Raw genomic sequence first — 12664 nt, 5'->3', positions numbered from 1 at the left:
TTTTATATCAATCTTGCTCAAATTTATAGATACGAAATCTATTTATTCAATTATAAAAATAATGTTTACATTACTATAATAACAATCACAAATGAGACGAAGTTCGATATAAAATCGATGGATATTTTGTAAGTATAATTTATAAAAGAAATAAAAATAGAAAAAAGTGAAAGGACGAAATTCATAGAAACAGTTTATAGTATAAGCACTGTAGAGATATAAAAGATATATTATAACAAACTTAGTGCACATACCATTGCAATTACATTTTGTCATATACAGGTATCGAAGAAAATTTAATTGAAAAGTACATTTTTCTATTACAAATATAAAGTTTTACTTTAGGATCAGCCATTTTATCGATATTAATATCATTTATAAAATCAGTTAAGGAAATTGATTCTGTATTTTGTCAATTATAGATTGCAATTTAGAAGCTTCAAAAAGAAGAACTCGTCTATAAGGTATCATTTCAGTGTCTGTTTCAGTCCATTTTCCAGATAAACCACTATCTGCTTCTTCTTCAACAGAGAATTCGAAACTAACAGTTGCTTTTTCTGCAAAAATCTCTTCTTCTGGATTACTCCACAATATCGATGGTTCACTGACTGTGTTTTTATTCTTGTTCTTTGACTTTTTTTCAATTTTTTTATCTCCTGACTTGTATAGTTTACATATAAGTATGTAATAAGAAAAATTAAAACAAATCATATTTCTATTAATGGCACGTTTCACTTCAGAAATTAAATTTTCAAAGAGTGGCACTGAAATCTTAGCTGGAATGTTGACAAATCTTTCATTTATAAGTAAACCTAATTGCACTGTATCATTCTCCAATACATTTTTTATCATAGTATTAACTGCATCTGTCGCATGTTCGTCTGCTAATTGTTTCAATAAATCCCTAAGCTGTTGTACACATGGAGCATTCTAGAAAAGATCAATTTTTGTTAAAAAAATAATTCATAACAGAGATTGAAAATGAGCTGTTCCTTTAAAGCACAATATAATATCATTATTAACATTTATACGCACCGGCTTATTAGAAACATTAATGACAGTTGTAATACCAAATACATCATTAACATCATTGTCATCATCATCGGATTCGTCATCTATCTCATCAGACTGTTTAACAACAGATCCTACAAAATTCTGAGCGATTATCAAATCTGTTAGTCCACCTAAGTCAATATGGGCTTTAAGAAAAAGTTGTTGCAGTAATGTTTTGATTCCATGAAAATCTGAATCTTGTGGATTACGACCCTCAAAATCCAATTGAAGCTCCATTCCCTAAAATTGATTACAGCATTTTACTTTAATTGTATTGCTCGCAAATATAACGCTTAAAAATCTGTAGTCAAAGAATCTGTTTTAAATATATATATTTGTTATAAAATATAATTTTTGATAAAAATTATGCTTGTAATATTTTTACAATATAAATATTATTGTGCATGTATCAGATTTTATGCAAAATTTTCCAGAAAAAGATCTATATTACCCAGAGTCCATCTTTTATTTGTACTTAATTAAGAATATTATAATACATATATATTATTAAAGCAGTATATGTAATATAATTTTTCGAATGACGACCATTCATTTTAATCAATCTAAAGTGTAACCTCATGCAAGAGATTACTCTGCGATCTATTATTTTCGCACTGTATCAGATCGATTAGGAAAATTAAGCTCAAAGAACTGAATTTCAATCACGTAAACTTCCAGCGGAAAGCGACCGCGTGTCCGAAAATGAGGTTAGCTTATTCGGAATCGTGATATATCGTGCAATATAAACGATTATTTCTTACCTGCTCGTCTGTGACTTCATATTCTTCGTCCTCGCTGCTGGAAGAGACGCGATCCTCTTCATCGTCGCGTAATTTTTGTCGAATTTCACGTTTCTTCGCCGGAGCTGCCATTATGACATACAACGTACCGACTACTGACACACGTACTAACCTATCATACGTACTAAACTAAGCCCATCGCCCACCGCCCACCATCACGTATCATGTACGCAGTATGTGCACAAGGATGATTCATATCATTGAATCACGTGATAATGTGTAATAAAACAGGTAGGAATGATTGAGAAAATGGAAACGATTTTTTCCACTCTAAAGATATATATATATATATATATATATATATATATATATATACAATGTATTGAAAAATGGAAAATATAGACAAAAGATTGTCAGAGAGAAAGAGATGATGATAGTTTTACGAAAGATTGTTAAATTATTTAGAAACTAATCATATATTACAAATAGTGCTTTTACTACTATGACAATCTTTCATGAAACTATGAAAGATAATTTTATATGAACGATTATCAAAATAGGAAAAGCGTATGACTCCTCTACTATTTGTTGCAATATATGTATATATGATTAATTTATAAATAATACACAAATTTTTAATGTTTCCATGTGTTCTGTGCAAACAGAATCTAAGAAATTATCCCACATATATATATATATATATATAATAAATCATTCATTATTATAATTCTGTTATTATTTTATAATTTTTTATTTTTTATTCTATGCGATTATTATAAAAATTCTTTTCTCTTTTTAGCTTACTCTGAGCAGTCGGTAAATCATTCTTAACTCCGCTGATAAAAGCAAGAAGTTCCAAGACACGTCGTAGAGTAGCGCTACTAACATGTTTTTTTTTTGTGCCAACTTCGCGCGTTACGCGAGTGCAAAAAGCCGTGATCAAATAACCGTGCGCCTTTTTACGAGTCGGACGTCTAATGTTTGTGTAAGTGAAAGTGTGTATCGGACAGTGCGAGATTTCGAGCCCGCAGTCATATGAGGTGAGTACAATCGTATCTTTATTCTAAGATCAAATTTTGAATATTTATGTATCCTGTGCAGCCTTTTGAATATACCTTGGTTATAATTTATTTTTCGAAAGTATATCGTACTTTTCTATTCTCGCATTACGTTAGGCAAGAACGAAAATATAAATCATGATATGCAAATCTTTCCTTGCAAATGATACAAAAGTTTGTGATAATAATGAGTCTTAGCACTGTAATTATATATTTGAGGATAAATCCAAGAAAAAGCGTGTTTGTAACCGAAAAAGTCTGAGCTGCGAAAATATATATCTATTAAATTTCTTTACACGGAATAGTCAACGCGAGTTCGTTTCCGAGATGGAGGGGGTAAAGAAAGGGATGAAAATCGCGGGAATACGCAGAAAGGCCGGTAGAATAGATCCGATTAATGCGCTCCATCTCTAATACGGAGGGAACCGCTCGAGGGGAAATTCTTGATGAAATTCGAGAATACCGGAAACGCGTCGCGCGGCAAAATTCAAATTCCCGTGGTGGAGTCGATCACGTGCAGCGAAGCGAGGCCGCCCCCGCCGTTGTCGGCGCTGCAACTCGCCAAAATTCGATTAAAGTTCTCGCGCATGGGCCGAAGGAAATGCCGTTTTCTCGAATTTCCCGGAGTCTGTCAGGTGGCACCACGGCGTACGTCGGTCCGGGCGCTACGCGGGCGACCGTACACGGGAGAGAGAGGAGCCAGTGCTCTTTGTAGGTTATCGAAAATACATCCCAAGGCGCCTATAGACACGTAGCTGACCGTAGACAACAATAATTGACCGATACTGACCAACAACAACAATCATCGTCAATCGGCCAGTCCTTTTTGTCCGCGCTCTTCCGTGACGTTTAGTGAGTGCTATGAGCTGTGGCGGGCGGTGAGATGGCTGTCACACACACACACACTCTCTCTCTTTCTCTTCTCTCTCTCTCTCTGTCCTTCTTTTCTATCTTTTTGTTATTCTATTTTTCTTTCTTCTCCCGCCCCCTTTCCTTCTATCTCTCTCTATTTTCTCTTCAGTTTTCTGTTCCTCTGGTGTTTTATTCGAATAGATCGAGAGCGTCGTCACCTGCGAGCGCGAGCGTGTTCCTTTTTTTTTTTTTTCCCCCGATAACGTTGCGCTCAGAGAGAGACGCGTGAAGGGCCACTTTTGCGCGATATCGACATTGGAAATTGGACCGTACCGAGGGGACGACGTCTCGCGATCACAGTGGAGCTGGTTACCTTCTAGATGTGTTCGGCTGAATAGATGTTTCGACACACTTCGTTCGGACCCGGTGGTACGCACACAACTTGGCGTACACGCGACGCAATGCATAGACACGCACACATATATATACACACACACACACACACACACACCAACAGCATACATACACATACATGAAAATCCACACGCGACTGCAAAAATTGCTTCTGATTTTTGGCTGTTCGATGTTTCTTAGCGCTGTTCCGTATAGCGTAGCTGTCTCACCTGCCTTGGACTGTCTACTTTACATTTCCTGCTTTCATCGGGAATACTCGCTCCCGCGAAGCGTTTATCGACGAGCTCAATTTTTGTGCGAAAGACTCGGGGAAGAAATATTCTCTTTCTTGCCTCGTTCTATTTCGTGTTGTGATATTTAGGTGATCATTTTACGTGTTATTTATTTGCGAAATAACATTGTCACATGTGCATCATGTACAATGTACATATTTCGACAATTTTGATTATAAACTATCTGCGTTTAATTCGCAGAATTACATAGGATGACTCGCAATGTACTTGAAATGCAAAGCACGTTTTACGAAGATCAAAAAGTTTCAGCGAGTATATAATAATGTCCATAAATTGCGTCTTAAACTTTCTTCCGATGTCTTTGAAATAAGAATCCGATAATACCATTATCTTAAGGAAAGTCTATGATAAATCCACTTTTAGTGATTCTTGCCGTCTTATCTGTTTTCGGTGGTGAATATATTTATTTTAACATCCCAATGTTTACTACATTAACTACGCGATAGTGTTAAACTAAAAAATTCAAAATATTTCTATAAATGTATCTATCTTTTCTATTTTATAAAATTAAAAAAAAAAGTACGATAAGAATCCTCATTCACATGACTTTAGAAAATAAATGTTGGCTCATCATACGATGAAATGTATTAAAATTATAAAAAAAGCGTCATTCACACGGAAAGGAAAGTACAATAATTATTAACGCGCGAAAAAAAAAAAAAAAAAAACCGACGTTTATTTCTATAAGTCAGACGTAATGCGAATAAAGATCTATCAATTCCGCGGATAGCGTTTGGGGACATTCTGAGAACGATTTATAACGATTACCCCTTTAACGGCGCTTGGACTCCGTACGTCATCGCGCGCTTTAAGCTGTTACGTGCGCGTCGTAAGCTGCGCGCTTAAACACGCTTTACATTAGGACTTACTATACGCCGTTTCGTATCCCTTGAAACTTACAGAGAAAGTGTTTATATCTGAAATATAAAGTAGCTAGTAAACAAGTGTGTATTAAAGATCGAGAGGGGAGAAACGTCTTTTGCCTTTTTACCTTCAAAAATTATTTGACAAACATCATTCGAGTTTTAAGCTCGCATTTTAAAGTTGACATAATATTTCGCAGATCAATTTTTAATTTAAGTTAAAAATAAATAAATTTTCTTTCAACTTCAAAACAAACTCAATCTTTATTTTAATTACTTCGAATGAATAATTTTAATAACAGCGATACTGTTTAACTAAAGATATATTTTTAATATTTTTACATATAATAGATTTTACTTGATAAACACCTTTATAATACAAACCTTATCACGTCGTTTATCAAGCTGGAAGCAAAATAATAATACAAAAATTATCTTTGTAGCTAGAAATTTTTTTTCAAAAGAGCCCTGTTCTCTCTTCTTCAGGTTCACGTAAATCGTAAGGTTATTTCGGCTTTAATGTAATATCGCGGAAATCACTGTTATTGGCAATTGAGTGAATTCGAATTCGAATGGACCGCAACATCGCGAACGTCAGTTTTTTCCGTTTGTACGTGTGAAACGCTTTTTCCCTGGCCTTTCCAAGTACCACACACGCTCTACGAACGAAATTAAGCCATATGGCTACATCGTAGGGGCGTGCTGAGGTCGATGCGCCGCGCAACTGGTTGATTTATCGGTGCTTTTCGCGTAGCGAAAACTAGCGAGAGGGCCGAATTGGATTACGGCGCGTGCACAAATTGCTTTATTCAAATGCAATTTTAGGTCGCGCGTCTTCCACAGACTGCCAAAGAGGGCCGGTTACGTAAACGGAGGGGGTGGCGACGTTCTTTTCCGTCTTTCTCTTCCTTTTCTTCTCGTCGCGCGAGATCGTTCGCGCATATAACCGGTCGGATGCTGAGACGAGCAATTTCGCAAACGAATTACGAATTATCATTTAACTATGTTCTCTACGTAAATTTTCTTAATGATTAAAACGATATTCTTGGTACAGTTTTAGAGAAGAAAATATTAATTAATATCTACAGACATAAGTCTAAACGTCATAAGTATAAAGATTGCTTAGAAAAGTAATTATATCATACTATTTCATTCAATTTTTTTCTTTATTTCCCTTTTTATTAACTTTCTTCTTGAAAGATAATTTTCGAATTATTTGATTGTATTAGAAATGTCGTAATTTTAATTATAATGAGTTGCCTAATTTTCTTAAGCTTTATTTCTCTTGAGTTATGAAAATAAACCGAGCGAAGCCGTCATTTATTATAATCTTTTAATTTTTATTCAATCTTCATATCTTTCAGTTTCGACTCAATTTAGTGCTATGATTTCTTGATTGGTAATTCAAAATATGCTTATCCAATCTATTTTCTCGTGATGAATATAATTCTAACTTGTTGATCAAAGTTGGCAAAGAGCAGAGTCCGATTTGAATCGACATGAAAACGGACAATGTAACTCTGAGGAATAATGACCGCACTGATAATGAATCACAATTATCGCCCGAACGCGTGAACGGAACAGGGGTTCATGGTAGCTAAATGTCAGTCTTTCTCTATCACATGCCGGCCAAAACTTTCGCAACACGAGGGGGGGGGGAGGGGGGAGAGGGCGATGACACTGTGACACGTGCGTAAGAGAAGTTTCTCCATTTTGTGTCTTTCGAGGTACAAAAGATTTTTCAGAAATTATTTTTTTGATGAATCTGAAAGCGAAACTTTTCGAAAATTATGTAATATTATCATTTATTTTCTAAATTTCAGTAGACATCCTTGCGCCATGTGTTGTAATTTTTAATTTTACGTAGAACGAAAAAGCAGATAGGTAACAATCTAATTTTGTTTTGTCAGATTGTTAGAAATTAATAACTAATTTTTTTTTACATGTGTGTGTTTTCACAACGTAATATTTATAATTATCATGACGTTTGCATAGTAATGATGTTTCGAAAACACTGTAGCCAGTTCATTACGACACTGCGGAGTGGAAAAAAAAATGAGCGGAAGACAATTCGCTTTAGAGCCCGGCTGGAAGATTAATTCCCGACACGTCCATTTTAGTTCGTTCGTATTCCGTGGTCGCCGTCGCATTTCAGTATCGATATACCCGGCAGGGAAAAGAGGAGAAGGTGTGGGAAGCGGGGGAAATGATTTCTAAACTGCGTCTCTCGAACTATATTTCATAGCTGTACTTTTGAATCGTATCGCAAGCGGGTAAACAGTAAATTCATTTCGTTCAGCAGCGTCGACATCAGCTTCTTTCGGGTTTACGACGAGGTTGCAGATGAAACGATCGGGAGGGATAGAGAAAAGGGAGAAGGAGGAGGACAGAGGGGTCGTGGGGGTGGAAGAGGAAAGAAACCCGGGGATTTATTGCACTCGCGAGCCCTTCTTTATCTCGTTTTTAAAGCTTCCGCGCTGGATTGGGAATATCGTGTTACTCCTTACATCGTAACATCCGCAGATCCGCTCTCTTCGCTCCTATCATTTTTCCTGCTCCTTTTATCGATGTTGTGTTCCCTTTGCTTCATCCTTCAACGGCGGCTTTCCGAAACCATTTATTGTTCCTGACCGTTGTTACGTACATGTCTCTTCTAAGAAGATATTATAGCATTTTGTTACGAACTATGGAGTTCCAATCAATCATCATTTAGTTCCTCGTTCTCGTTTCTTATTATTGTTTTTAAATGTAATGAAATGTATTACAGAATGTTTCATATTGATATCTTAAATTTAAATGAACAGAGAGAAGAAAAAAACATGCAAAAACATGAGTTTTTATTTATTGTTACATAAAAAAATTAATTAGATTACAAAGATTTTCAAATTCTGGGATATTTTTTTTTATTGTTTTTTATTTTTTTATATATATATTTTATGCGATACGACATTGGAATTTGAAATGACATAATCTGTATAGTAAGAAATTATGCAAAATTTTACGCATTAAATTAAATATTAATATATTACTTTTATATCGAATTATATTTATGTGCATATATTTTGTTATTATTGTTCAATTTTATTAGATATTGTATGTGTATTGTTTATGATCACAACATGTTATTTAGTTACATCAATTAACGAGATATTATCGAATCGTTGGAAAATGAAAGAAAAAGATAGCGTCTATAACGGTATGGTGTGTATTGAGTTAATGGAAATTGGTACGCGAGATTGAATTTATAGCGCTTCCATCGTTGTTAAATATACAGCGGCAAGAAAGGAGGGACAGAGGGATAGGAAATGGTTAATAAAACTGTATTCTAAGTGAAAAGGATTTAATAACTAGTTCGGCAAGGCAGAATAGACTGCTACGATGAATGGAAGAAAGAATCATATAACGTCTTCGTATATATACATATATATAGCGAACACGGAAAGTCTTCTTGTATAATGACAGATTGTTATACAAGGAAGATTTAAGCTATATAACGTTTTTGATCGACATAATAATAGGGCTATTAAAATTTACTTTGCTTGAATATTATCCGACAATAAAATACTTAAAATCTCTCATTAATTGCTTTTTGGAATATTTGTTTCAAGTACTCGCGGATCATGTTAATATTTGTGCCCAATTGTTACGTATCTAGTTTGCCGAACATAAATATTTCAAACTTTTAAAGTATCTGGATTTTGGTAAAAAAATATAATATAAAAATGCAAACAGTATATTAATGATAAAATAATAAAAATAATATTGCTTTTATTCTATTAAACTGATTAAAAAAATAAAAGAATCCTGTTTTGCTTTCCTTATCTACTTCATAATACTCTTCTATACGTGTGTGTGTGAACGGAAAATACACAAAATTGAGTTAATATATTAATACTAATTTATTTCTACGCATAACATTAATATTTTTATTTTATTTCATTAGTATTCTTATTCTATTGCTACTTTATACAAATTGAGACATGGCTCACATCATTTGTAGCAAGGAAACGTGCGTAGTCTATGTAACTAATTCCGTATCGTTTGGAATCAACGAAGGTGCGAGGCGTGAGTCCTCGAAAGTTGCGTCCTACTTCTAACGTTGCGGGAGGTCGAAAGGGGGAAGAGGAGAGAAGAGTCGCGCAACAAAAAGTAACGGGTAGAATAAGGACCGGGCGAGGTGGGAAAAGGAAGGTACGGTGGAAGAGAGAAGGGAGGAAAAAACTCTCTCCACCGCGGAGAAAACCGAATCAATAAACCTACGATCTCATCTCCAACCTCCTGCCTTGCACCTGATTATGTAACACGGGGGGCCGCATCAATGAGCCCGCACGCGTCTCGCAAATTGATCATAATTAATTAGCTGGCGCTTTAAATGCAATGATACTCACGGCCGTTCAAAGTATAGTGCAATTTACGCTTTGTTCTCCCCGCGACTCGAAATTTTTAAGGATAACGGATCGACTATCTTTTCCGCTTTTTTTTATTTTTACGATATTTCGGCGTTAATAATGGATGTATAGAGATTGGTTGTAAATAACGCTCTTTTCACGTGCGTAATATAATCGACACGTGCGCGATCTCGACATGTTTATTTGTTCGCGTACTCAAACATAAACAAGGGTTTATTTATGCTGTAGTATCAATTCAATCGAACATGCCTATCATTTGATTTATAACTCGCAGATCGATTCCAACTCAACTGTAAATGTTTATATTTGAATAGAAAAATTAATTTTAAAACATGAGAATATTTTTATGTGCGTAACACAATGTTGAAACTATTATATAATTAGAAAAAAATAATTATTATCTTGAAAGATAAGTATTGTAAAATAAGAGATGATATTAAGTTATTTTTTAATATATTTATTTTTTTCAACATTTTTCAATTTTGATAATATGGATAATCTAAAATTTATCTATAAATTTCCCATAATGTTTCGATCACTATGTTATTGGTAATGTAATCGGGGAGTTTCGATTTCCGTAAACCGTTCGAATCTTTAGAGACGTCGTCGCTCTTACTTCTACTTACGGGCCTTGTTAGCTTTAGCTTTCGCTCTGGGGCAAAGTAATTATCCTGAAGTATTCTCGAAGTTGTTTTCTCAGATAAATCTATGCAATTCTAAGAAGAATTGCACTAAATACAGATAATTTAACATTAGCACTGTAATTAATATTTGCAAAGATTGTCACAGATGAAAAAAGTATTATCGAAGCACTTTGTGCTTTCGGAATGTATCGATTTTGCTTTTAATTTCTAATATAGTCTGAAGAAAAACATTTTTCCAATACAAAAATTACGTTGTGAACTCAATCTTTTGAATCAAGTAATATTAATTAGATTACTATAAAAACATTTTTATGAATTTGAATAATAACTTTCTTCAAATAATTTTCTTTGGTTGGAAGATTTCTTTGCAATAAAAAAAAATTATTTACATGCAAAATTATGCAATTTTTTACGACTGTTTTACGCGATAATTGTCTACGAAATCTCAAGTTTTGATTCCCAAATAATTGTTACCGAGAAATCACGTTCGATTACGATGCTTTAATGATGGGAAAACTGCGTTCATTTAAAATTGAAGAAAGGGATTTGAGTATTAGGATGAAAAGTACAATGATGTCTGCCCTGAATTTCGACCAAGATTTTCATCGTCTTTTACTCTTTAATTATCATTTTAATACAATTTAAACGACTATATAGAGTATGATATACACACACATATACACACCACTGTGTGTGTGTATTCGTTTATCTGTGTATATGAATACAATATTACGAATACGGTAATACGAATTTTCGTGTTCTTGCAACGAGAGTTAATTAGTGTTAACGGAACACATTTAATTAGAGTTTATATAGAACAGTTTTATGCTATAAAGAGAAAGAGAGAGAATTTCTATTTCCCATATTTATATTAGCGCAAAATTTTCAGATAGAATAACGAACGTAGTAAAAATATAAATTCAGGATTTAATAATATTTAAATAACATTTGTTGATTTTCTTCAATATGACAGCCATAATACGGTTTTTATTTTAGAAAGTATATAATACTAATTTCACATAAGAGAAGTTTAGAACAACATATGTGTACTAAGGTTCTTATGCTAATATTAATTTTCTGTAATAATATCGTGATACATATATATACATAATATAACTTTATTAATCATCTTCGAGCAACACTATGTTGTAATAAGTATAATAAAATTTTAATATCAATGAAATTTTCTTTTAAGTGTAAGTTTTTAAATTATTAAGATTTTAAATTTCATCTGCTTTATGCTCGGTAATAGACTGTTCGGTTGTTACGTCATTTATAGTCAAAGTCTATTGTATAAATCCAATGGTCACGTGGCACAGTGGCTAGCTCAAAAGATCTCCCGTGGGAAGATATTAAACTTCTGACACAATGCCAGGCGCATCTCTGTAGAATATTAGGGGAAGAGGGCAAAACTTGCGAAACAAGAACGCGAAAATCACATTTGAAAGCTTTTCATTGTTACGAGAATCTCTTGGATTGTTGTGACTGATGCAACATATAAATACCACATCGCATTTTTGCTCATCAAATTTTAAATTAACAATAAAATTGCACTTCAGACGTTTGCCTTGCCTCATCTCGTAATAACATGCAGCTGAAAATTGACAGTTCAATAGCGACAGCCCCAAAAGCACAACAGCAAGAGGGGGATTGTATCGATTATTATTAGTCTATTTTTATCGCGTGACTTTTCACAGATATTTTTATCATAATATTATAATTGTTATACCTATTGTTTTGTAGCGAAATTTTCGTATAAAGTAAATCATATTAAAAAATATGAAGTTTTATAAAAGAATTTATATATTATAAAATAATTCTATTTTTTATGATTTATTTTATATTGTTGTAAATTAATGTTTTTTAACGGTGAAAGTTGATGTTTTTTTTTTATATTTACTTCAATATTAGATATGATAAATGTAAGCGCCAGATTCAGAGATACTGTTATTGTAAAATTTACTTGAAAATCGATGAGACCGAAGTGTTATTTATTCCCTGAAAACGTGTTCCTAAAATTCATTTAATCACTCAAAGGTTGTTCAATATTTTTATTAAGAAAAAATTGATTTGGTGTTGAAACTGTATGTGTATGTTTATGTGATCTCACTAGTTTCTAACTTACAAACGATGAATGTATGCATGCCCGCTATATGATAATATCAGATATTATTCTCCTTAAATCTTAGACGACAACGTAAATTCAAATGTCTCTCGTGACGTTGATTCGAGGTCGTTACTCGCAATGTATCGTGTGCATAAGTCGAGAAAAATCGAGGGAAATACTCGTTACGCGGGCATAAAAAACGTCTCATTTTCTTTGCAAAGCATCATTCTA

General features: G+C 33.7%; 2 protein-coding genes across 3 annotated transcripts in view; one reads left to right on the top strand and one right to left on the bottom strand.

The window, feature by feature from the left end:
• Nucleotides 1–211: 211 nt before the first annotated feature.
• Nucleotides 212–2005, bottom strand: LOC140667891 (protein BCCIP homolog). The gene is made up of 3 exons (XM_072896231.1): nt 1815–2005; nt 1036–1293; nt 212–930 (listed from the first exon to the last, which is right to left on the bottom strand). Exons 1-3 carry the CDS (start codon nt 1923–1925, stop codon nt 388–390), a joined length of 912 nt encoding a protein of 303 aa, XP_072752332.1. The 5' UTR covers nt 1926–2005; the 3' UTR covers nt 212–387.
• A 3-nt stretch (nt 2006–2008) lies between these two features.
• Nucleotides 2009–12664, top strand: part of LOC140667882 (protein Skeletor, isoforms B/C) — a 71685-nt gene continuing 61029 nt past the window's right edge. Inside the window, exons 1-2 of one of the 2 annotated variants that reach the window (XM_072896214.1) lie at nt 2009–2084; nt 2593–2833. The gene's annotated coding sequence lies outside the window, so the exon portion shown is untranslated. Of the gene's footprint in view, nt 2085–2592; nt 2834–3507; nt 3563–12664 lie in introns of those variants that run through there. The other variant, XM_072896216.1, reaches the window with a different exon arrangement.

This window comes from Anoplolepis gracilipes, chromosome 7, assembly GCF_047496725.1.
Source record: "Anoplolepis gracilipes chromosome 7, ASM4749672v1, whole genome shotgun sequence".
In the NCBI taxonomy this organism is placed as follows: Eukaryota; Metazoa; Arthropoda; class Insecta; order Hymenoptera; family Formicidae; genus Anoplolepis; species Anoplolepis gracilipes.
This window is presented reverse-complemented; position numbering and strand designations above follow the sequence as displayed.